The sequence below is a fragment of the Colletes latitarsis genome, chromosome 8, assembly GCF_051014445.1.
Source record: "Colletes latitarsis isolate SP2378_abdomen chromosome 8, iyColLati1, whole genome shotgun sequence".
Lineage (NCBI taxonomy): Eukaryota > Metazoa > Arthropoda > Insecta > Hymenoptera > Colletidae > Colletes > Colletes latitarsis.
Genome location: NC_135141.1, coordinates 27,526,271 through 27,551,365, shown reverse-complemented (window position 1 = coordinate 27,551,365; position 25,095 = coordinate 27,526,271). Strand labels below are relative to the sequence as shown.

The following is a 25,095-nucleotide window of genomic DNA, read 5'->3' as shown; positions in this document are numbered from 1 at the left end:
TAAGTATCGTTAATACCTTGTAGAACGAGAACCATCGTATCTTATTCGCAACTATCTATAGATTATAGTATTAAATTATTTATATACAACGTTAAAAACAATTTATCAAAATGATAGAACTATCGTGATCAAATTGTAATTGATGAATATCAGTTGACGATCGTCACTGCAATCTAATCTTCCTAAAATAAAAATTGTCAACTGTCGTTGTGAGGTCGCATCTACTATATTGATTATGAAGCTACGCTATTTATGTATGATGTAGACAAGAAAGTAAACGTTAACGTAATACCAATTTTATTCCCGATTAAAAGTTTATGCTTATTTTCAGATTCGGCGAATTTCTAGATCTCGCGTGGCTGGAAGTCGTTACAGTGGCGTTCAAAATAGCCGGGAGCAAAAAAATTGCAATAAATATGATTCGACGGTACAAATTATTATTGCAAACCAGGGGATACCCGAGAGCTATAGGTTACTCCAGGGCGAAAGTGGCATTTATCGTACTTCGTGCCAACTTGCTTGGCTGACATTAAGCCGAGTACAGACGATGCAGCCTTAATACCGGTTTAGTACGAGGGGTCGTGTTGCAAGTCAGTTACTTTTCATAAATAAATGATTGTTGAAGAAGGTAACCGTGACGTAATGAAGATTCATTTCGGCTAGATCTGGGTTAGTTCTCCATTAGTATGAGTTAGGTCTTAAATTATGGTTGGCTCCGAACTGTGTCTCGAGTAAGTATGCTCTGTACGACGATTGGGCTTGGATTTGGCCACTTCTGCGTAGGCGTAGCATCGAACAATCTTTGCTCAATGAAACTCCAAGTGTCCTGCAAATAGAAACGATTTTTGTTAGTTAAGGGATATATTTTAATAATCGAGAAAGTGTAAGGTGATGCAAATCTTATCGTGGGTGTATATATCCGCAATGGAAGAGTGGCTTATAAGTAAATTACTGTATGTAAGGGCGATGCACATTTGGGCTTCCTAACGTAGAGTTGCACTTTTCCAGCCCCGTTCGTCGTACGCAACAATTGGTCGCAAGGTTTTATTGGCCACTTCGAGCATCTTTTTCTCGGTATTTCTTTAATCGCGATCGATTTATTTGCAGAATCGTCCCATAACTCTTGGAGGGTTCAGCGAATTCGCGGAAGCGCAACGAAGTTGAGCGCGCTCAATTATGCAGGAAGTGCACTTAGGTCGTTAGGGAGAAACGTTTTATTCGACGAAAGGAAATGCGCGCGCGCCTTTTCATTCATCTAGATTGCCCCGTGAAACGCTTCCTTTGTATACTATATGACGTTTACTTCTTTTTTCTCTGCCGCGCCGCTAGATATCGATCAGCTATTTAAACGAAGTTCTCGCGCGAGGTAATTTAAACCAATTACAGAACCGTCCAGTTTAACAATTCATGTAACAGTTGTACTCTTTTATTTTTTCAGCGTGTACACGTCTACGGATTATTGTGAATCAAGTGGACACCGTTTTGGCGTATCCAAGATTTTAAAATATTTCCAAAATATTCCTAGACGAGCGAAGCAGCGGACGAAAGCTAGTTTATAAAATTTGCCCAGCCCCGTCTTTGGCCTCGACGTGCTTAACGTACAATCCCACGGGTCTGTTTCAAAATATTGTTAATTTCGCCACAATTTCGAAACGATGGTTTCGAACGTTGGCTGCACGAGCACCATCCGCCTTCGGTGGAGGCGCGCGGGAACAAAGTGGCTAGATTTCCTTGTGATTTTGAAATTCCCCGAAAAAAAAGCATTCTCCTGTGCACTGGCGCTCGTGCACGGCTGCCTGTCCGTTGAAACTCGACACGTACACGCGCTTATACACACGTTGCACACACAAATACGCGGTCACACGGAGGGAATGGGCCGTTTCTCCTTCTCTGTTCTGCCTACGAACGCGTTCCTTTTCTCTTCCACCACCTTCTTTCTACGGCACAGAGAGTTCCTTTAAGCCGGCAGTTTCGTGTGTTACACCGTGGCGTGTGCACACAAGATCACGTAAGTTTACGCTCTGGAGGCAAACACAAAAGGCGCCTCGACATCGCCGGAACGAGTTCTCCAGGTGTCATCCAGGTGTACGTACGTCGATAGCTGATTCTCGAAGACTCGCGGCTCGGATCGAACGGCATAAACAAAAGTAAAAGTAACCGGGAATCTTCTTTGACGAGTCGAACCACGCGATCACGAAAATTTCCAAAGTGCACGTCTTTGTTTCGGTAGAAGCCGGTTGTGACCGAGTACTGTGATGTGACAAGTTCCGTGGGTGGACGGTGTGTCACGTTTTTGGAAAGGGTGATCCAGTACAGAGTAAGTTTAATCTCTATATGTATTTCGATTAAATCGAAAAGGTGTTCGAATCGTCACGTGGCTTCGAGCAGGTGAAGGAGCTTCTAACGGTCGATCGCGACAAAATTCTACGCGTTTCTTCTCAACGAACCGTCGACAAAGAACTACGTGTATGACATAATGTCCCAGATGTTTTTTTTTTTTATAATAAACAGAAAAAGCAAGGGTCACGCGAACCGTGCTTTATGCCATTGACATCTGGAACATGAGTCATTGAAATGAAATTGCAAACATCTCGTGCTTTTATTAGGAGATGCACGGATTGCCACAGATGCGCCACGAGGTGGTCTGCAACATCGTGTTCAGCACATCTTTTTCTCGTAAATCAACTCTGTACGGGGTCGTTTTCGCGTGCAATTTATTTTCCAGTCAGTGTTCGACAACAGTTCTCGAAGAAACAATTTTGCAACGTAAAATAATTTCTAACTAACTAAAACTAACAATTTGTTACACGCGGCTATTTAAAGCGCCCACGTTTCAATTTGCTTTACGATCTATATTCTTCTATCTATTTTTCGAAATGTAATTTGTTATTCGTTACAGATCGTTATTGATTATAGTCTGTGACGTCTATAACGTTTTCAAAGTCGAAGCGTTGAAATATTGATGTATATTTAGAACTCGATTTACATCGAACTATAATTGACCATGTGCGAGTGGAAGTTCGGTAAAAGGGTCAAGCGAGTTTATTAAGGCAACGTTCGAAGAGCCCACTGAATCGTTGTCTGGTTCGACGTGTGATTAACGGTTTAACTGTTTTGATAAAGATGTCATTGGTCAGCCAAGGTTACTTTTGAATCGCCTTGGTATTATACTTTCAGTAGGTGTGCACGTAATGTGTGTCACTGTACAAAGCAAAATAACAATGTTTAAAATGTACGAAGGTAAAATAATTTTTATATGTACGAAAAAGGTATTGCATTTGAATTATTTATTTTCACGAAGATAACGCTAATTTTTGATAATTTTTTTATATCAGTCGCTTATCGTGTTGTTTAAACATCCGCTTTAGCTTCAAGGGGAACGTGTCAAATAATTCTTTATACAGGGTGTTCGACCACTCCTGGGAAAAATTTTAATGGGAGATTCTAGAGGCCAAAATAACACAAAAATCAAAAATACCAATTTGATGATGGTGGCTTCGTTAAGAAGCTATTAACGTTTAAAGTTCCGACCTTCTCGAATTTTTTTTTCGAAAATGCGCAGGATTTCGAGGGTATGTCTATGCACCAAAAATGATTGTAATTGAACCCCGCAACCGAAAATAATTTTTTTAGAACGATTCGAAAATTTTTTTTTCGTCGAAAAATTTAGGCACCTACCCCCTGTCGATTTTTCTTAAAAATTCGTTTTTCATTTTTAGTACTTTTGTTTGACGCCCTACAGAAAAGTTGTCTAATACTTTTTTGTAGGTATCCATGAGCTCTACTTCAGAAAAAAGTTTCATTGAAATATATTCACAATTGTGGGAATTATGGCTGTTTGAAAATTGGACCATTTTTATGGGGTTTTTCTCATTTTGCGGGGTCAAGGGCCAACTTTTCGAATATTTTTGCGATTTGTACATATTCTCCATCAAAATACGCGTAGTTTGCTTTTTTAAACATTAAAATCGTCCAATCCGTTCAGAAGTTATGACGTTTTAGAGATTCGCATGAAATTTCAGGGAACGATTTCTGGCCTGAAATTAGATTTTCGGTAAGGAATTTTTTTCTCGAAAATGCGTAGGAATTCGGGGGTATGTGTAATGACCAAAAATGATTGTAATTGACCCTTGCAACTGAAAATAATTTTTTTAGAACGATTTGAAATTTTTTTTTTTCGCCGAATAATTTTACACTTGCTTGAATTTTTTTCTCGAAAGTGGGTAGGATTTCGGGGGTATGTCTATTGACCAAAAATGATTGTAATTGACCCTTGCAATCGAAAATAATTTTTCCGTGAATGATGTGAAACTTTTTAATTTAATTTTTTAATAACTTTTTAACCAAGCCTCAATCAGCAAATTGATATTCTTGATTTTTGTCTTATTTTGGCCTCTAGAATCTCCCATTAAAATTTTTCCCAGGGGTGGTCGAACACGGATAAAGCCAAGGCGTCTTTCTATGATCCATTGAATGTGATCGGTCGGTACGATCGGCTATCGATACATTGGTACTTGCTCGTTACAACCGACAGTGACGTTAAACTATTGTACCCATTGCGATAATACTTATCCAACATCGTCAAGTAAAATTTCTTCGATAAGGAATAATTATCAATGGTTCCATTAGTTGTTGATGAATCATGTCGTCAGAGTCTCTCAACTTATTTTTTTTTTTCGTTTTCTCCAACGATTTTTAAAACATTTTGACGCAAAGACTATTTAATTGACTACAAATTTTTCTTCGTTAGCAGGTATCTAAAAACTCGGACAAAAGACGAAACCAATCAATGTATTTGGAAACATTAATTTTTTGCCGTGACCGATGATCCCAAGGAAATATCGTGCGAGTGGCTCGTAAAAGATTTCAAGATATCCTCACGATTCTACGAACCTACCAGCAAACTATCTTTCTAGGAAACCGTAGAGAAAGAACCGGGGGAAAAAACTGTGCATTGTTACTCTGTCGGATCGCGTTTACCCTATAACGTGAAACCTGTCTTCCACGTTTTTAGTTCTGTTCGAGGAAGCAGAGCGAACGCGGATTATAGGTCATTGTTTAGGCAAAGATTCTTGACCTCAAAACGTATGCAATTGTTCGAAATAGATATGAATAGCCAGCAAGACGTGATTCTCAGTAGCGTTACGGTTCAACCCTAAATCTGTAAGGTAGAATCTAGGGTCCTGATAAAGCACCGGGCAGGAAGATGCCCTTAAAAGTAAAAGAAATTAAATATGTCTTGTAGTCGGTAGTTCTTTTGTCTGTAGAACGTTTCCTACTTTTATAACGTAGAAATAATTTTATATATTGTGACGTATACGTCTGTGTTAATTTCAGGATCGAGAACCATGTTTTAATCCGCGCAGGGAGTTTAAGTTGTTCTTAAGTTCAACAATTTGAGGTAGACGACCGCTATGACTAATCTTTGAAAGGACAGTGTGGTCATCTTGACTCCACCCTGCCGGTTGAAGGTTGAAACGCTCGCAACTCCTTGAAAGAGGAGTAAATAACGAGAAAGAGGAACGTCTCACCTTCGCGGCGTCGACCTTTTCTTCAAAACGTATGCGTGTAGGCTGGTCAGTCGAGGCAAGATAACACAATTAAATGTGATGAGTCACGATAGTGGCTGCTGTACAGTCTCTTTTTTTTTATGGGGCAACCAGGTCTATATTCAACCAGGTCTATTAGTCATGTCCGGATGTGCCTTTTTCCCTCGACCAACTAGTTCGATGCATGCACCATGTCTGGTTTTCTAGATGAGGAGCTGAAGTGCTCGATAGTCAAGCGTTTCGAGGATCGGAACAGCGATAGGTTTCCTCTAAAGCAAGAGAACTTAGAATGGGTCGCTTTCAGATTTTATCGCCGTGAAAATAACGAAAAGTCAACTGCGAGATCTAAGTCAGAGACCTTGAACGCTCGACGCTAAATGGTATCATTAGTACCATTAGTACCACTTGGTACCATTGGTATATACCAACGAAATTTCGAGCTGGAGCCTCGAAACATCCGAAGCGTCTCAGTTATTAGAATCAAGCGGGTCGACGTCTTAGAATAATTAACAGTTTTGACATTTGTTTGCGAAGAAACCACCTGTGCACCCTGTTGTGTGCTCTAACAACAAAGTTTCCGCTAGCTGGCCGCGTGCAGTGATATTTTACGGTTCGCGAATATCCGGTCTCGCCTCGCAAGCTCGGGAACCACTCGCGATAGTAAAGTTACATAACAACGGGCCTCCTTAAAAAGATTTTTATCGCGAATGCCACGTAACCGGTGTAACCGACCACTTAGTATTTTTCAAACCACTTTTCACTCGCTATCTATCCCTTTCTTTTTTCTCTCTCTCTTTCTCTCCGACGTGTGACCAGTTCTCAATCTTCGTCGGTCGCACAAAGCTGCCTTAAAACATTAATGTCGGTTCGGCGAAGAATAATCGACATAAATTGGTTCAATGCTAGACGAGACACCTACGCGCATACGCAAAGGAAGAAATTGAACTTCTTCGAACGCTTAAAGGTTAATTCGTATCTGTTTCGTAATCTTAATCACCGTGAGCCCGAGCAAACCTGTCCGACTGTTGACCGAATATCCGAATATATGAAAATTGATCAATCTACCGACACGACGCCGCATTTCCGCTGCACTTTCTAACTCGTATGTATCCGGTGCTGTTACTTAGATCGACACCTGATAGTCAGGATCTTTTCTTCCGATGCAACGCATCGTACAAAGTATTACCTATCTTTGAGAGGAGCACGCGTGTGCTGTCTTTGGCTGCAAGATAAATTCGCGACGGCCGTAGGGTCGAAGGGGCGATTTAATTCACAATGTACAGCCCCGGTAACCAGATTTAAACCGTTCCGGCGAGCCCGCGGAGGCGTAACCTTACGTTACTTCTCCGAATCTTCTCCGAAAAACCGGTTGGTCGGTTCCGATTCAGACCGACCTTGAGTCAGTCAGCATCGGGCCTGTGAAGTTCAGGGCTCTCAAGGTGCTCTGTCGCGGGTCTTAATAAGCACCGCGAGGACAGAGAAGCACCAAGAGGAACGCTTCGTACGACGTTCGCGGGGCACGCGGGAACGCCATGTGTAATAATAAACCGAACTCTGGGCGCATGACGTCTCGGGACCGACCAGCGAAACGGTGGACGAACACAATAAAAAAAAAAAAAGGAATGAAAAAAGAAAGAGGAATCGGGTTGGGGAGAGAGATGAGCGACCGATTCACCGAAATAAGCACCGATCTATTTTCGAGGCGGCTTTCGTACGATGCGGCGTAGGAAAAACACCGGGAGCTTGCGCGACATTTGAACCGGTCGAAACCTCACGCGCGACCATTAAAAACTACCGCCTCTTTTTAACGTCTCGTAGGTGCCATTGAGTCCACTCCAGTTTCACTTTCTCATTTTATTATTGCCAATTAGGGCGTGGCGACGAAAAGATACGAATTAATTTCCTAATTCAGTATCTTCCAATTATAAAAGGTACAACTACAGGAGAATGATGACAAACGCGTGAGATGTAATAACAGAATTACATGTACATTTGCTTTTTCTAGGAAGCGAAAGTACTTTCAAATTTCGAGGACTTACGATGAAATATTGTTGGTAGTGGACAGGAGTCTATTTACATACAAGTTCTGATTCAACGAAGATCGTACGTTCGTATCTACGAGAGAGAAAATGAAAGACCTATCGTTCGTCGGATGACACGTTACTCAATGGTCGAGTATAATGCGAAGTTAATGTTCTTAACGGACACCCAGTGTGTATGGTATAAAGCGTGGTCGTCTTCACAGTTTGTAACTCAAGTCGTTGACTTCTTGGCATTCAACGTGTTAGAAGAGTACAAAATTGAGATCCCTGCTTAGTTGCGGTCGCGTTGAGTAACACGCGCTTGCTACATAATTGTACGTAATTATTCCTTTCAAGAACGTGACCTCGTTGCCAAAAAACATACCTTCGGGTTGCAATTTTCCATTCCAAAAATTGCATTCCCGAAGAATTACACGTTTCTGAACATGGTTTATTTTACTATTCAACGAACCGGAACCATGGCCTTAAATATTACGTTTGTTTGGCGTTCCACTCGCGATTGCTCGCACCTGGGTTTACATATCGAATCATCAATTTTGCCTAGAGCGCCCACGCGTCTGCGCCAATCCTGATTTTCTTGCAAAACCCAGTTATTCATTGCTGTAATACACTGTCATACGCACGCGTCTCCAATTATGTAATGACAATGAAGAACGTGTTTCAGGTTGGATGCAATTGTTGGTTCCAGAAAAAAGGTCTTTAAACGATCATTTGCACCACCCCAATTACGCGAGAATAATGGTCTCAGACAATTACACGACACTTTTCTTGCGTGCTCATTGACGTTGGCAAAATAATTTGAAATCTCTCGTTAAAACATCGTGGGATATTCTTTCAACCTCTCTACTTAGTATTCTTCGAATAGTCGAAGAAAATTTACTCGTCAAAGGGTTGAACTTTGCATACAGTTCAACGAAAGAGATTCTGAGATCGGTGTTACTCTTCGAGTGGATAAAATCGACGAAAACAGAAATGGTTTGAACGCTAATTAATTCGTATAATGGAGGACGATCGCGTGCAATTAAGCTGGCATGATCGCGCCGGCCACGACCCGGTAGCTTTTACCGTTTCTGATCCCGCCGATTGTTTCTCGAGCGTGAAAGTCGTAAATGATTTCGTTTCGTCGTGCATGCATGCGTGCTCACGCAAAACCTCACAGCCTAACAGTACCCGCGGAAAGGAAAAGGAACAGGGACCGGAAGTGTCGCGTGAGCCGCAATGCGGGACTCGTGCCTTCCTTTTATCGCGAGATAAGGGGAACAACGCTTTGCCATGCACTGCGAGTACAATAATGGACGCAACCGGAAATTCATCGATGGCGATCGAATGCGTGCCACGCGCCATCGCGAATTCGAAATGACACTCGAACCAGGGATGGATTTCTTCAATGCAAGACGGAATGATTCTTCGTAATTTATAAATTTAAACTCGTTAATGGATTGACGAGTGTAATAGATCAAGAAATAGTAAAATAAGGTCGGAGGAAACAGTGTATGGTAGAAAGAATGCGGAAATAACGCAATTGGATAGCGTAGATAATGGAAGAAGGAAGTAAACAAAGCTAAACGAGAATAAAGACAGATACTAAGATACATAGGAAGTGAAATAGGATAAGGAGTGATATTTTGTATCCGATAAGAGGTATAAATATGGGAGAAGATAAGGAATCTGGGGTTCTGAACTGTTAAATAGGGCAAAAATAAGGGTCCTAAATAGAGGACGGAACTCTGCTGACAATGTGGGCTTCCGCAACAGTGAATCAATGAGAATCAAAACTAACCTAGCGAAGAAGCTCTATATTCATGATGATCTATGCAAGGCGGATCGCAGCCATTTGCTAATATTATTTAGTTTTTAATTAATAATTGCATTACCCAACTAAGAGCGATACGATTATTAATTAAACGATAAATAATATTACCCAGGTCTCACCACGAGGAGGTTGCTGCGAGCGGAGACCCGAAGGGATATAGATGGAATCAAAGTTCCATCGATCTCCCTTTTACATTCTTACAAGCTAGATTACTAAACTAGAGAGATAGAAGGAAGCAATGTTCCTTCGATCTTCCAGTTTAGTTGTACCAAGTAATTATTTCGTTTTGAAAAGGGATGAAGGTAAATCGAGGGAGACGCGACGCGATACGACGCGATGTCGATCAGCAATGATCGACGTAAGGAACGAGATACGCGACCCGAACCGAGTAACTGGTCAAAAGTGCCAGCTCCGTTGCCTCTTAGCAAGTCCGATCGAAGGGAAAGCGAATCGACGCACCCGACACAGAGGTTCCCCATTTCCCCCAAGCATCCTGTTGGGAGCCAAATGGACCCAACTCGGGACGTCTAACAGAGAGAGGGATCTTGAGTCGGGGCTACCGCAGACAGGAACAGTCCCTGATCCCCTCTGCGGCCGAAATACTCTTTCCCTTGGATCGTCTCGCCAGAGGACGGCAACTGACCCTTCGGACCAGCTAAACGGCCGATCACTTGCTTTCTACATTGAAGCAGTGGTGACCGGAACAAGAAACGAGAGAACGGGTGAACGAGAAGCTAGTTGGTAAATAATTACTTGGCATATACGCAGACGCATACAAGGGAGTAAATGTACCAAGCAATTATTTTGTTTGAAAAGGGGTGAAGCTAAATTATGGGAGACGCGACGCGATGCTGTACCGTACAGCAGATACTCGGATTGAATCATTGAGAACGAGAAGCTAAGTTAATAATTGCTTGGTATCGCGGCCTTAAAACTAAATTTACCCTAAGGGTCTTAGAGATAAAAATCCCTCGATGTCCTTGCGTTGTCGTCCCACGGTGTCCCGCGATGTCCAACGATGGCCTGTAAGTAAGCTGAAACAAACTAAAACAGGCGGCATTTACGATTAGTTAAATATAATAAATTGGCAAACACGAAGCCCTGAAATAAAATAAATAGAAACTAAAAAAGTTTGCATTTGCGATTAGTTAACACAACATATACAATAAACAACGTTTAAGCAAGAATAAAATAGAGGAACAAACACATTCGCAAACAAGGAGGCAGAAGTAAAATATGTAAGAAGACCAGACAAATGAAAGCGAGGCAAAACGATAGATTCAAGCCCAGCAGACATTTGAATGTTGAAAAAGAAGTGAGAAATTGGAGATTGAGATATCACCACTGTGTCGGTAGTGGTCAATGAATATACAATGTGCAATATAGAATGTGCATCGAACAAACCAAACAAGAAACAAGTAGTGAAATATGGAAGGAGACCAAAGAAATAAAAGCAAGATGAAATCCCACATTCAAGCCCAACAGACGCTCGAAGGTCAAAAAAGAAATTAGAAAGGGGAGATTCGGAACTCACTCACTGGTCACTAATGGACAGTATTAGTTGCCAAAGTTGACCAGTGCTTGCCCAGCGGTCAGTAGTGGTCACCTAAGTTGGCCAGTGCTTGCCCAATGGTCAGTAGTGGTGAGCAAAGGTGGAGCGCAGACCCACGAGGTTCTGTCACGTCCGCTAGCCTAGAGAACAAAGAGAGAGAGAGAGACTTAGCCACAGGCAGAAGAGTCGAAGAGGTGGGGAAGACCGTCCTTGGGGAGTTCACCAATCAATTAACGGTTAACCGTGCCTTTGACCGAAAAATTAATATTCTACGCAAAATGGTATTAAAAACAATTATTTATACAACCCACGCTATCGAGCATTATTTCAACTATTGCCTGATGTTAATTAATAATTATTGCAAACAATAGGTATGAAAATATGGACAAATTCGAAGAGACTGAAAGTTTGTTTGAATTTCTGTCGAGAACCAAGGTCGGACATCACGTATTCATTTCTTATCAGTAAATTTTACAGGATTCTAACGAAGATACGTAAACTACGTAACTAAAATCGCAAAACAATATGTTGCAACACCCAACAAAACACACGAAGAGAAGCTGTGCATTTTGGATCGTAAATTTGGAAAATATTCAAGCATCGAGAGATTTAATCTCGAAACATGCGAGAACAATTCTCGTGTCGGCCAATTGGAACGTTTTAAAAATATTAAAATGATTATAAATATTATATTGAAGAATTTCAAATCGTTCTGGAAAAATTACTTTCCTTCCGTAGTTCGCAACTCTATTTATGGTTTACCAGTTATACATTTTTTATTTCCGGTGAAAACGACGAGTTCGAAGGTCGGGAAGTTCGCGGCGTTTGTCGGTGCAAGAAAGTGGTAACATTATCATCCACCAGATGCGTTTACTATGATAGCGTCACTATTGCTGGTCGAAGGCTGGCTCTAGAAAATGGAATAAAAAATGGTTTGTCGACTATTTGGCGCGATGCAGTGGAAACCCGTCTTTCTTCGCGCCAAACCTGGCAGCCGACAAAAGGTCGACCGGTTTTCGGAAATGGGTAATTTCTTCATCATAGCTATTCGTACACGCGTAATGCTCTTCACGCGGTTAATTCTTGTAATTTTTATTCGAGTTAATTACTTAATTCCGACTACGCTAACACCTTGGTTCCTCCACGATTCTAATGAGTTAACATATTTTTTTCGATTCACAGTGCCAAATATAAGGTGTGCTATCATTTTGTTCCGGAGTGTACGTTTATAGTGCCACGTACAGCGAGTCTGAAGAGGTTGAAGTGGCTCGCAATTTGTCCGCGGCAATTCTCGCGAAGGTGACGGACAACCAGAAGGCCTCGAAGGCCCTTTTTCCTTTGAGTCATCGGGAGATGACGCGAACCGCCGACGAGTGCGCGCGACCCCGTTTCAGCGATGAAAAACACCGCGATATAACCACTCGTTTACGCGTAAACCCACGACGCTAGAAAGTGTAGCCGATCGAATCGCGGAGTCGCGGGAGAGAAAATTGTTCGTCGGATTCACGACCCGGTTTTACAATGAAAAGCGAAACACACAGGTTGAAATCGATACAGAATCGCAAGAAATTCTCATAGCATTGCAAATTGTAAGACCTGAAAAGACTTTCAGCTCCCTAATTGGCCGAGCTAGAAAGTTCACTTCGAGGCTGATAAATTTAAGACGACTCCGTGTAGCAACTTATTAAAAAAAAAAAAACAGACTCCGCTTATTCTATCGACAGCGCAAACACTCGGTTTTAAATATCAGAAACTAGATATTTCGCGGTTCATCGTCGCGTGATCTATCGTTCGAATCAAATTTTACCAAAATTCTAGTTGCAGAACGCATTTATCCAACCGCGGGTAACATCGCATGTTGTTCGTTTATTAGCATGGTGGCGTTTGTGTAATGAAACGGTAATTAAGCAACCGTTGGTCTATCGTTAATTGTTTCTATCGTTGGGAAAGTCGAAGCAGGTCCCTGACGCGGTTTGCGCGGGCAGGGGTTCATTAAGCGTTAAAACGAGTCGAGAAACCAGGTGTTCAATTAATTCTTCTCCAGCGAAAGGTGAATATTTTTCCGTTACGAAGCGGAGGATGGCTGACAGTCGAGTCTCGTCTTTCGTACGCATTTCGCCGACACATCTCTGACGAGTATGACGGCATCGTGCATGACTAGACGGGACAATGAAAACCGCCTTCACAACGATTGTTCCTCCCCGCGTTGGCTTCACGAAAGTATACGCGGTGCTTTTAGCATAGGATCAACCGAGAAATTAGTCATCGAGCGAAAGGTCACGACCGAGACAGTGACTCAGATCTATTCCCCTTTTCGCGGAGAAGAAATATCGATACCTAATCGAGCTATAATAAGATTAACAATTGATTGCGTAGCTCCATCGTTCAGTCTTCTGGAGATACAAGCACTATGACCTACGAACATGATTCACGACAATAGCCTCAGAATCGCTACAGGTGCTCGGAACTAAACGTACTGCGTGAAACGCGAGACATTTTTCTATATCGTCTGGCGACAGACGAGACTTCTGAAGCCTTCGAAAATAGACATCGCGTTAATCAAGACTCGCGAAGACGTCGAACAGTGATTTTAACAACTGGTCTCGTCTCGGTGTATTTATATCATTCGTTCTGCCACGAGCCTTGGGTGCAAACCGAGTCGCTTTCAATTTCTTCCCGTTCGAAATTGCATTCTGTGTTTACAAAGTAGCTGCGCTTCGACGATCGGACCGTAAATATCGCGTTTTAAATGACATATGTGTTGGCTAGTATGTGTTGGGTGTAAATTATCTCCAGACGTTCATGGCCGATTTTTCGAGCCACTCGAAATAACTATTTCGGTGTCTCGTTATTGCACCGCTCGAAATAATTAGGCGACACTCGCGTCGATGAGACAATCGGTATTTTAGAAGTTCAAAGACACTGCGACATTCGTTCTTTTAGGAGCAAGAAAAAAGAATTCCTTACGACCAAATTTCGAACAAAGGTTCATTACGTACAATTAGGTCAATTGATCCGTTTGCCCGTGGCGGATTTTTCTGTGCTTGAATAGACACCGCGAAAGAATCCAAAGAAAAACGAGTGCCTTTTCAGGAACGGAATAGAATAGAAGTGACGCAAAGGTGTTTCCAATGGCAGGTAGATTAGCTCATTTCCGCGCGACGCGATGAAGCTCGCGAACGGCTGTACAACATATCGTTTAGGGTCAGAGGTTGAAGCGACAGCATTATGACTTCCGATTCGCGGAAATTGTCACGCGATTTAGAGACTTTATTGTAACGGAGCTTGGCCCGAGTCGTTGACCCAGCAGAAAGGATTGATTAGATGCGACCAACGAATTGCGTCTCTTTGGTTGCCTTTCGAAGATCCGTCACAATACTTATCGAAGACATTTAGGAATTTCTGAGACGTAAAATCGCTATCGCGAACAAAACAAATCTTATAGTAGTAATGACTAATGACAACAAGATTTGGCGTCGCGATAAAGAATCGAAAACTAACATTAAACAACGTACTCAGAGCATGCCAAGAGGAATTCGTGCCAAAACTATCTTCTTCCAAAAATAAAACTACGAATGCTCTGTTAAAACATAGTTACAAATAGTTTTTTTTTTCTTTCTTTTGTTGTAAATTATTTATTGTATGTCCCAGTTTGTGTTCCGATAATCAGTCGTTCGAATAATCAACGTTCTAAGTACTGTAGCTAATTCGCATAGTCGATAAGACATTGTGCATAACGATTGCTTGGCTATACGCGCAACGTTCGTTTTTTTAGGAAAAAATTATTGTTTGTTCGTAAATACGCGAAGAACGTCATCTAATATTTTCCTTGCGATAACGAAGAAGTCATCGCACGTGCAGATTGTCTCGAGACGTAATTTCGTTAGGAGAAAAAAACTGTTGTTTACTTTGGAAAAGAATCGAGTTTTGCATACAGACGGTTCGACGAGCGGTCATCGATTGACTCCTTGTGTCGATAACGAGGTCACGAAAACCATTTACTTGAGAGCTTGTTGCATCTGTGTTTCCTCTCGGCACACTCGTACCCAGTATTCTTGCGACATTCGTTGCGATTGCACTTAAATGGCCATTATTATTCTTTAACTGGAATCGGCTGTTGTTTGTCCTTCGAAAGAAACCAACGACCATATTATTCACCCTAGAAATCTGGAAACCATGAGACCAAGGTAAAATCCGTCTACCACATAAAGCTCGATTCGAATCGTAAAGATAACCGTATCTCTTTTAATTACATTGTTTCACTTGTTTATGTAATAGTCGGAATAGAAAAAGTACCGATTGCGTTCGATTGGCGAGCGAGAAACCATGGATAAGATGCGCCAAGTTACTTTGAACTAACATAATCGCGGTCGAAAGAAAACAAACTACGATACGATAACGATAAAGTGTTTGTATCAGTGCGAAATTCTATCGTTACGGTTTCGTTATTGCGAGCATCGCTTCTAAAAAATACGAATCGATTAGATTAGATTAAACACAGCTCTTTCGGCATTAATTAGGATTTAGATGTCGATTAAAATTTTTTACATTCCGATTTTAATTACGAAACGAATTTTTAAAGTTAGAATAATTCAATTTGTTCTGTTTATGGCCCTTTTCGGAGTACAATTTTAATCTCTAATCTCGTTTCGATTAAGGTCCATCTATCTTCGATTTGGAAAATCTTTCATAATTTAGTATTCAATTGCTTTCCCGGGCGAAGATTGAAAAATTACTTGCATCGAAGCATCCTTGAAACTTTTGTTCCCAAAAAGACGAATTTCGATCTAGATCGAATGATTTCTCATCGAACCTCGCGTGGATTTGTTCCCGTATCAGTGTCGGATGAAGGAATGGTGGCGAGGAGGTAGGAGAAATCGCGCACCGTGTGTGATAAACTGAAGGTGGACACTGTTAAGTCATTCTTGAGTGGCAGTCGTAGGTGAATCGATCATCCGGTGTCTCGATCCCACGGGTCTCATTCTGGATCCCCAGTGAGCGTGCATAGTCCACAGATCGCCCCTAAAACATCAAAAGTGCCAGTTTGTACAATAATCGAATGAAAAACAAAACGGAAATGTGACATTGAGTTGTTCTCGCACCTGGTGGCTCGTTAATCTCCTTAAGTGATCGTCTGTGACGTTGTTCGATCGGCCGAACGAATCGTTAACGAAATCATATTTGTAAAACGTACCAAAGGGAGAAGCAATTTTTTTTTAAATTGTGGTACAACTTTGGATTCGATCACGAGGATCAGTGATCGTTTTATCCTATTTCCACAGTGACGAATATTTTCTAAACGCGTCGCTTTTAAAGATCGAAGCTGTACAGAGTTCGTCTATGGAAAGAAAGTGTAGAAACAAAAATTATTTATTGGATTTGCTCGTTGCTCGTTGCACAATAATTTCGTGGTATAACGTTCGAAAAAAATTTCACAACATGAAGAGTTTTACGCGTACGTACGAGTATCTTTTTCGCTAATCAAACATTGTGGATATTTCAATAATGATTAATCTTAACTCGATAAGGAAGCTCCACGATATAATTTTCGCTTAATGACGCTCGACTGGTCTACAAAAATTAGATGGTCCACAGATTGAACGATAACGCGATTAACTGATAAAAATTTGGATACGTTTCTCGATTAAAAAGACTTCTCGTTCGTTTAAAGGGGTATTCTACAGTGAACGTTTAAAAAAATAACGAAGGATTAAGAATCCTTTTACGGGGGGAAAAAATCAATATTCCCAGAGGTCTCAGCGATGACAATGACCGCGATTTGTCAGTGGCCTTTATGGAATAGTAACGACCCGTTGATTAATCGGTGCAGTTTTCGAGTGGATCACGTATATCTGCCCTTGAAGTTTCGTTTTTCAAATGTTGCATCGCGTCGAAACGGACACAAGTTGCAACAGAATTCGCGTAGAAACGCGTCGCGGGAACGTTCGCGTCAATCGGTCGCCTTTAATGTCGCGGTTTAATTGGTTCGAAAGAGGGGGAATTGGGGAGAATTAATTGGAACACAAATCGAAGCGAGCAACGTTCTTGCGTAATCTTACATTCTGCTAGGTGGATACCTCCGCTCTTGTCTCGGAAAGAATACTCGCGCAAACAGCTAGCAATCTAATAAAACGCGATATAAAAATCACTATGCAGCATTCTCGACGATAACTGGCGTTCTTTCTTTATCAGCGATTATACACTGCCGTTCAAAAGTTTGAACCACCGTTCGATCTTTACAATGAACATTTATCTTCGTACGCGTATAGTTTAGAGACGGCTGTTCGGCAGAGAGGAATTCGGTACAAGGGATTCGATCGTAAATTGATCGTAGATCACCGAACGAAATCGAAATTAGCATTCCACGTAACTCAGCCTATCTTATCTCGCGATCGTTAAGTTTTGTCAGGGAAGCACAACGAGCATCAGTTGCGAGAACACCAGCGCCGGTTCCGTGCTTACGATAACAATAACGCGCGATTATTATTTAATTGCTTAATCTCTGTTGGATGTTGTCCAGGGATCAAGAACGACGTTGAAACATGGGGTGAGTGTGACTATGATTGCTGTTGTTAGACGAAACGTTCGCGCAGTACTCGAAGCACACTCCCATCTCACCGAATCGAACCTGGAACTGAAGTGAAATAACATTGAACGACACCAGATAAGAACAAAATTTTATTCGGAGAATAAAAAGTAGTGGTCGAGTACGCGGTAGATCATTTTAATTCCGATGGATCGGATTCTCCTCTTACGATTTCACGTTGTTCGGTTCACAATTATGAATTTTCCCTTCGAAATCAGTCGATGGAACCGATCGACGATGTTCCTCTTCCGGGTGGTGCTTTCTCCATGGTAGAAACATTCCGTTTCGCGGAAAACTGTTATCGATGCAATATCATTATCGATGGCGCTCGAAAACCCCTACTCGTGGACGTCACACGATATCGAACGCGAGAAAGTGCGGACTCCGAGTATTGTTCGACCGCCGGAAACGAAATCAACACCCTGAACTTCGATGGCGCTTCACGCGATCGGTGTCGATTTTCCGCGTGCGGTCGCGCCGCGGTCTTCGATGACACGGATACACGTGACGCAAAAATCAGCGCAAATAAAAGAACGCCAAGCCCGTATTTATGCATCTGGTGTTAACGCACTGTCAGCAAAGTTGGGCGAATTTTATTTTTAAACAAATAAAAATGGTAGTTAAGTTTGCAAACTATCGCAAGACATTTTGTCTCTTGAATTTGAATTTCCCCTATGAAACTGTGAACACGTTGGGCATAACTTCATCCTGGTAATATTGCAGCGAGAAACGTGCGGTCTCCGACACTGGAGGTGGTGTAAGAGGTTCCGGTAGGACACCGGAAGTCGCTCGCACCAACGCCGAGGTACGCAAGAACATGGAACGTGGTCTGCACGAGCGCGACCGCGTCGGTGTCCAGGATTTCGTTCTCCTCGAGGACTTCAAGAGCGAGAAAGCCTTCATCGACAATCTGCGAAAACGATTCAACGAAAACCTCATTTACGTGAGTAAAGGTTGATTGTGCTTCTTAGATTTAAATATTCTAGTAATCGTGATACCTTCTTTACAGACATACATCGGCCAAGTACTCGTGTCCGTGAATCCTTACAAAAAGTTACCGATTTACAATCCAGAGACCATTCAGTATTACCATGGAAGGAACTTCTTCGAAGCCGCACCGCACATGTAAGAAACAATCATAAAATAAGCGATGTAGTATGTATTTCGATTACTTTAGCGGTACTTACGTTTGTAAAAAATTCCTTTGTTTCAGTTTTGCACTCGCCGATACCGCGTATCAGTCTCTTTTGAAGGACAATTTGGATCAGTGCATCCTCATCTCAGGTACGAAGCAACTTCGCTTTACCTGCAAAAGAATAGAAGTGTTGGACTGAAAAGTATTTTACTAGTGCAAGAACTTACTACGTTGGAGATAAGTTTAACGTTACTTGCACTCTTTGTGTAGGCGAATCCGGTTCAGGGAAGACCGAGGCATCGAAGAAAGTCTTAGAATTTATCGCAGCCGCTACTGGGCATAAGAAACAAGTGGAGGAAGTAAATGATAAGTTGATCGGTAGCAATCCCGTGCTCGAAGCTTTCGGAAACGCGACAACTAATCGCAATGATAACTCGTCCCGTTTCGGCAAGTACATGGATATCCAATTTAATTTCCAGGTACAAACGAAAGAACGTTTCGTTGTTTTTTTTTAAAGCTTTTAGATTATCAGTGAAGAAAAACTGATCGATTGTAGTAGAAGCATTACGCTTGATAAAGTGACATGCGATTTTTAAGATAATAATGATTATTATTAACTATATCTGTTGGGTTGCGTGGCAAACCTGTTCGCGTTTCTTTATAAGACTAGTAACAACTATACATTTTTAATCCATGAAGTTGTCTTTATAACTCGATCATATTTATAAAAAAAAAAAGAGTGATACTATAAAACGGAGGCGTATAACATAATAAACGTCGATGTTTCTTCGATAACTTTATTTTTGCAGGGAGACCCAATCGGTGGAAATATCTTGAATTATCTGCTCGAAAAGTCGCGAGTGGTACATCAGTTTTCGGGAGAACGAAATTTCCACATTTTCTATCAGCTGCTGGCTGGAGCGAGCGACGAGACTTTGCGAAAGTTGTTCCTTAAAAGAAATTTGGATACATATTATTATCTTAGTAACGGAGTAAGTTACTGTACTTTTAAATAATGCAGTTTTAATGGCGCTGCAGAACGTGTTACAAATTTCCGATTCGTTTCTAGACGAAGGGCACGATAAACACTATCGACGATTCTTCTCAATACAAGGAAGTAATAAAAGCTATGAAGACCATGGAAATGACTCAAAAGGAACAGGATGATTTATTCGCAATAGTCGCATCGGTATTACACATGGGAAATGTTGGATTTACCGAAGAAGATGGCGTAGCACAAATTTTAAAGCCAGCTTCCGTTGACGCTGTAGCTATTGTAAGTATGTAAGGTATACATTCTAAAAACTGGGTCAAACTGTAATTATTTTCTAGAAACAGGTACAAAAATTTATTAATTTTATTTAATGTAATTCCTTGCGTAATATTTATTTACATTTACTAAAAATATTCCGTAATTGGAAAACATTAACAGACAAGATAGTCGCTGTATCATTGATTAATTAACCAGTTCGTTATGAAAGCGATGCAAGTACACTTATCTTCGTTTCGAGATATAACAGGTTTTGCATGTCGATCGACTGAAAAACCTGACGTTGGACAACCGCATTATTTTATTTTGATTTTTTCGTGAACGAATCGAATTCGTTTGCAGTTATTGGGTTGCGACGTGAAACAATTGGCAGAAGCTTTCACACACCGTACAATTGATGCCCGTGGGGACGTAGTTGTTTCCCCGTTGAACAGAGAACTCGCAATTTATGCACGCGATGCACTCGCAAAAGCTGTATACGACAGATTGTTCACGTGGCTCGTAACCAGATTGAACAAATCATTGCAACCGATTAACAATCCACGGCGCAAGATGGTTATAGGAATTTTGGATATTTACGGTTTTGAAATCTTCCAAAAGAATAGGTACGCAATATCTCTGGAATTCAACGGTGTTCCTGTCAACAATTGCTAATTAAAAATATTTTCCTGATAGCTTCGAGCAATTCTGCATAAATTATTGTAACGAAAAATTACAACAGTTATTCATCCAATTAACGTTGAAATCGGAGCAAGAAGAGTACTTAAGGGAGGGAATAACCTGGGAGAATGTTCAGTTCTTTAATAACAAAGTTATATGTGATTTAATCGAAGAGAAGTATAAAGGTATTCATTATTTCACATCTTTTGTTGTAAACTTTGGTTTAGTTATTATTGATACGATGCGTCTTTATAGGTATAATATCACTGATGGATGAAGAGTGTCTCCGTCCCGGTGATCCAACAGATTTGAGTTTTCTGGAAAAGTTAAATGTAAATTTGAACAATCATCCTCACTATATAAGTCACATGAAGGCGGACTTGCAAACACAGAAAATCATGGGGCGAGATGTAAGTCTCGAATTGTATAATTTACTGTATAATTTATGGTTTTCGTTATCATCGATACACTCTTACGTTTTAGGAATTCAGATTAGTACATTATGCTGGCGACGTAACGTACAATGTTCGCGGATTCCTTGAGAAAAATAACGATTTATTGTTCAGAGATTTACGCGAAGTGATGTCACACACAAGGAATTCGATCACCAAGGTATATCCACGGATTTACTTGCGGACATTATAGTTTATTCGACTCTCTAGATCAAAATTTATGTTTCTCGTAGACTGTGTTCGACGTGAAAGATTTAACTAGCAAGAAGCGACCGGATACGGCTATCACACAATTCAAAAACAGTTTGAACAATCTTGTAGAAATTCTTATGGGCAAAGAACCTTCTTACATTCGTTGCATCAAACCTAATGACTATAAGATGCCCAGTAAGTTGTACAAATTTTTTTAATTTTCACGCATAAAATTTCCACCTATTACCTAAGTTCGAAAGATATCTTAACGCGTACAAAATTTTATCGAAGTATGTCGAGCCATTTAAACATATTATTCCAGATAAATTTAATGAGAAGATTGTACTGCATCAAGTACAGTACTTAGGACTTATGGAGAATTTACGAGTAAGGCGAGCTGGTTTTGCCTACAGAAGACCGTACGAACAATTCTTGCAACGTTATAAATCTCTGTGTCCACAAACTTGGCCTAACTATTACGGTTCGGCTAAAGATGGTGTACAAATCCTTGTATGTTCCCTTGGATTCGAACATGACGAATACAGGATGGGCAAGTAAGAGTTACTCGAGCAATAATCATGGTAGCTCTAGGGTACTGCACATTCACAGACACTTTTAAAACCGAGTAAAATCTTTCATGCAGCACGAAACTATTCATTCGATTCCCTAAGACATTATTCGATACAGAAGATGCCTTCCAAAGAAAGAAACACGAGATAGCAGCTATTATCCAGAGTAAATGGAAATGTATATTAGAGAGACGAAGGTACTTGAAAAAGAGAAAAGCGGTAATCGTTTTCCAAAAATATAGTAGAAGGTGGCTTGCAAAACGCGAAGCTGAAAAGAGGCGAAAAGCCGTTATTACTATTCGAAGGTACTGTGAATCGATCATTTTTGTTTTTCTTGCTCCCTTTATATTTGATTTTAATTTCAAACAACTTTGAATAGATTCATTGAAGGATTCATCACGCGAAACGGACCACCAACTTCAATTAACATAGCTTTCATTGAATTAGCAAAATCCCAATGGTTAATTAAGCTCTCTAAAACACTTCCTCCTGGTATTTTAAATAATTATTGGCCTCCATGTCCGTACTCTTGCCAAGAAGTAAGACACAGATCTATTACTCTTATATTTAAAGGTTTCCGTTTTAAAACAATTAATAATAATTAACAGGCTTCCGAATATTTACGCATCTTGCACAAAAAATGGAAAGCGCGAAATTATAGATTGGCTTTGCCAAAGGAGGACAAGGAGCAATTCGAATTAAAAATTTTAGCCGAATCTCTATTTAAAAACAAAAAGAAATCATATGCAAAGAGTTTAGGACCAAGGTTCCAAGTCGATCGACTCGGTGCAGAGCATAAAGCGCTAAGACAAAGTTTCATTAACAATATTCTTCCTAGAGATGAAATTATAAAAGTAAAATATTGTTATTTATTTGATGTTTTAATTAAAATAGCGATGATAGTAACAGTATTTCTTCTCTTTTTTTTTTTAGTACGCGACGCCTGTGATTAAATACGACCGACACGGTTACAAACCCCGTGAAAGGGTATTGATTTTAACAGGAAATGCGGTGTACATTTTAGACACTTTAAAAACTTTTAAGCTTAAACATCGATTGCCTTATAAATCTATCGAAGAATTGGTCGTTACCGGAGAATCGGATAATGTATTGATAGTCAGGATACCGCCTGAATTAAAGAAGGACAAGGTTTGTCCCTATTGTATTATTGTAAAATATATATTATCTGACATTATTTTTTTATACTCATATTTTTCTTAGGGTGATTTAATATTGGAAGTACCTCATATAATAGAAGCATTAACAAAAGCAATTGATATCACTAATAATCCAAATATTCTGAAAATTGTTCATACCGAGTCGTAAGTACACGGCCAAAAACAATTTAATTTGATCGTAACGGGTATGTTAATAATGATTTACGTTATTTATTTAGGGTCTCACATAAACTAGTCAGTGGAAAGGAAGGTGTAATCGAATTCAGAACTGGTACAACACCAGCCATTAGTAAAAATAGACAAAGTGGACATTTACTAGTGGTGAATATAATTTATACAACATGAAATAATCATATTAAATTTTACTTGGTGACTTGTATTTACGTGTTCTATTTTAGGTGGCCTCTCCATAATATCTCAAAGAAGTTTCAAACAAAACTAATTGTGTACTTAGAAGGAAGAGTTCAACGCGGAAAGTACGATATGTAAAACAGCCTTAATTCATGTGATTTAGAATGGGAGACTATTAAGAAGAGATAATATATTCAAATTTAGTACATTTGTTGAAGGATACTTGCAGTTTTGTACCTTGTTATGATGATGTCAGTGTAAAATATTTTGTGAAATAATGTTTATTTTTGTAATTAGTGAATCACCGGCAAAATGGAAAACTTTCGCGAATGATACGGATTGTCTAACTATGATATATGCGTGCCTTTTTTTTAAATTAATATCATATAAATCGCACAAGAAAATAATTTATTACTGGACATCTTTCAGATGCACCTATAGAAAATATTTCTTTTTTCTATATTTGTATTGTATAAGTCATTGTGCCATTGATAATATTTCATGTTCAGAATTATCCTATGGAATATTGACAATATAAAATTAAATTAAACTAATAATCTTAATTGTTCAGAAGTAACTGATTTTTTACTCATTTCTCCTACTATATGTATATGTCCTTATTCTAAAGGTACATTTTGAATATGAGTAAATCTATTTTCCTGTCATTATTGTAAAATATTTCAAAACAAAACATTGCTATATCTTTAGAAAAAATAAATATCAAAGTTTGTGTGGTGTTTGTTGCTCTTCATCTAATTTCTTTATAAGTGAAATGGATGTTATGATAATGCAAAATTTGATATTATTATTTCTATTTGATGGTGATATTTATTTCAAATAAAATAACATTTACTTGTATGACAAGATACTTTTCATTCCTGTTAAATAATACAAAATTGTTTGTGAAGATACCTTTAAATATAGGTAACATTAATACTTGAGCAAGGAAAGCAAGTATCCCTTTTCTTAAAATCAACATGCAATTTACATACTTAATCATTTCTTTTGAGAAGTAGAAGCTTTCCTTGTAAGAGACTTTTTTCCTTCCAAGGCTTTCTCCCGTAGCTCATCTTCCATTGCTTTATTTACTGTTCTGGTAATCATTTGTTTCAATTTATGTGCATCTTCAAACTTCTTTTTTTTAGGTTGTATGGGTGCGTCTATAAACCAAAAAGTTCAATTACGTTAATAATATATTAACCCGTAACTTTGTATTGATATTCGTAATTTTTTTTGAATACTTTTTTATTTAATTAATTTTATTAAATTTACTAAAACTGATCTTCTTTTACATATACTCTTTTACCCCTTATCCGAATAATTATTTTTGTACGTTGTTTTCGGATATACTAATAGTTATGGAGTCGAAAGTATGTAAATATTACTCACTATTTCGGCGCTGAACAGGAGGAGTCTTTTTCTTTTTATCCTTGGCTTTTCCTTTCTTAGATGCGGGCAATTTGGCCTTCACTTTTAGTTTTCCCTGGGCCATTTTTTTAAGTCTTTCAATTAATTTTGAAAAGTTACTCAATAGCAAACACGCAACATGTGCAACCACATGTGCATATATATAGACAGGAATCCTTTATAGTTGCCATTTGAGGGAAATACGCCACGCCACAGCCGACTTCAGTACTAGTCATATTGAACGAGAAAGAATAAAATCGCGAGAATCTGATTTTATAGGAAGAATACACGGCATTTGTGTGTTCTGTCTATCCAATGAACATTTTGTATCATTTCATA

The 25,095-nt window shown here is 39.7% G+C and overlaps 3 protein-coding genes across 4 annotated transcripts in view; 1 reads left to right on the top strand and 2 right to left on the bottom strand.

The window, feature by feature from the left end:
* Nucleotides 1-15,897, bottom strand: part of LOC143344749 (kinesin-like protein KIF12) — a 29,070-nt gene extending 13,173 nt beyond the window's left edge. The window contains exons 1-2 of the mRNA XM_076771125.1: nt 15,770-15,897; nt 634-826 (exon numbers count right to left, since the gene is read on the bottom strand). The gene's annotated coding sequence lies outside the window, so the exon portion shown is untranslated. The remainder of the gene's footprint in view (nt 1-633; nt 827-15,769) is intronic.
* Nucleotides 14,747-24,096, top strand: Myo61f (unconventional myosin 61F). 2 transcript variants are annotated; one of them, XM_076771118.1, is made up of 21 exons: nt 15,878-15,998; nt 17,477-17,503; nt 18,266-18,485; nt 18,552-18,667; nt 18,756-18,826; nt 18,948-19,156; nt 19,487-19,669; nt 19,747-19,953; nt 20,290-20,552; nt 20,623-20,792; nt 20,863-21,017; nt 21,091-21,219; nt 21,293-21,446; nt 21,574-21,805; nt 21,895-22,125; nt 22,200-22,359; nt 22,429-22,674; nt 22,754-22,969; nt 23,042-23,142; nt 23,217-23,319; nt 23,397-24,096. In XM_076771118.1, exons 2-21 carry the CDS (start codon nt 17,499-17,501, stop codon nt 23,409-23,411), a joined length of 3,186 nt encoding a protein of 1,061 aa, XP_076627233.1. In that variant the 5' UTR covers nt 15,878-15,998; nt 17,477-17,498; the 3' UTR covers nt 23,412-24,096. The 2 variants fall into 2 exon arrangements, with proteins under 2 accessions (XP_076627231.1, XP_076627233.1); XM_076771116.1 differs by lacking the exons at nt 15,878-15,998; nt 17,477-17,503 and adding an exon at nt 14,747-15,143.
* LOC143344760 (uncharacterized) lies at nt 20,734-24,984 on the bottom strand. Its single transcript, XM_076771145.1, has 3 exons — nt 24,739-24,984; nt 24,342-24,509; nt 20,734-20,924 (listed from the first exon to the last, which is right to left on the bottom strand). The coding sequence occupies exons 1-2, from the start codon at nt 24,839-24,841 to the stop codon at nt 24,346-24,348; spliced, it is 267 nt and encodes an 88-aa protein (XP_076627260.1). The 5' UTR covers nt 24,842-24,984; the 3' UTR covers nt 20,734-20,924; nt 24,342-24,345.
* Between the last annotated feature and the right edge of the window lie 111 nt (nt 24,985-25,095).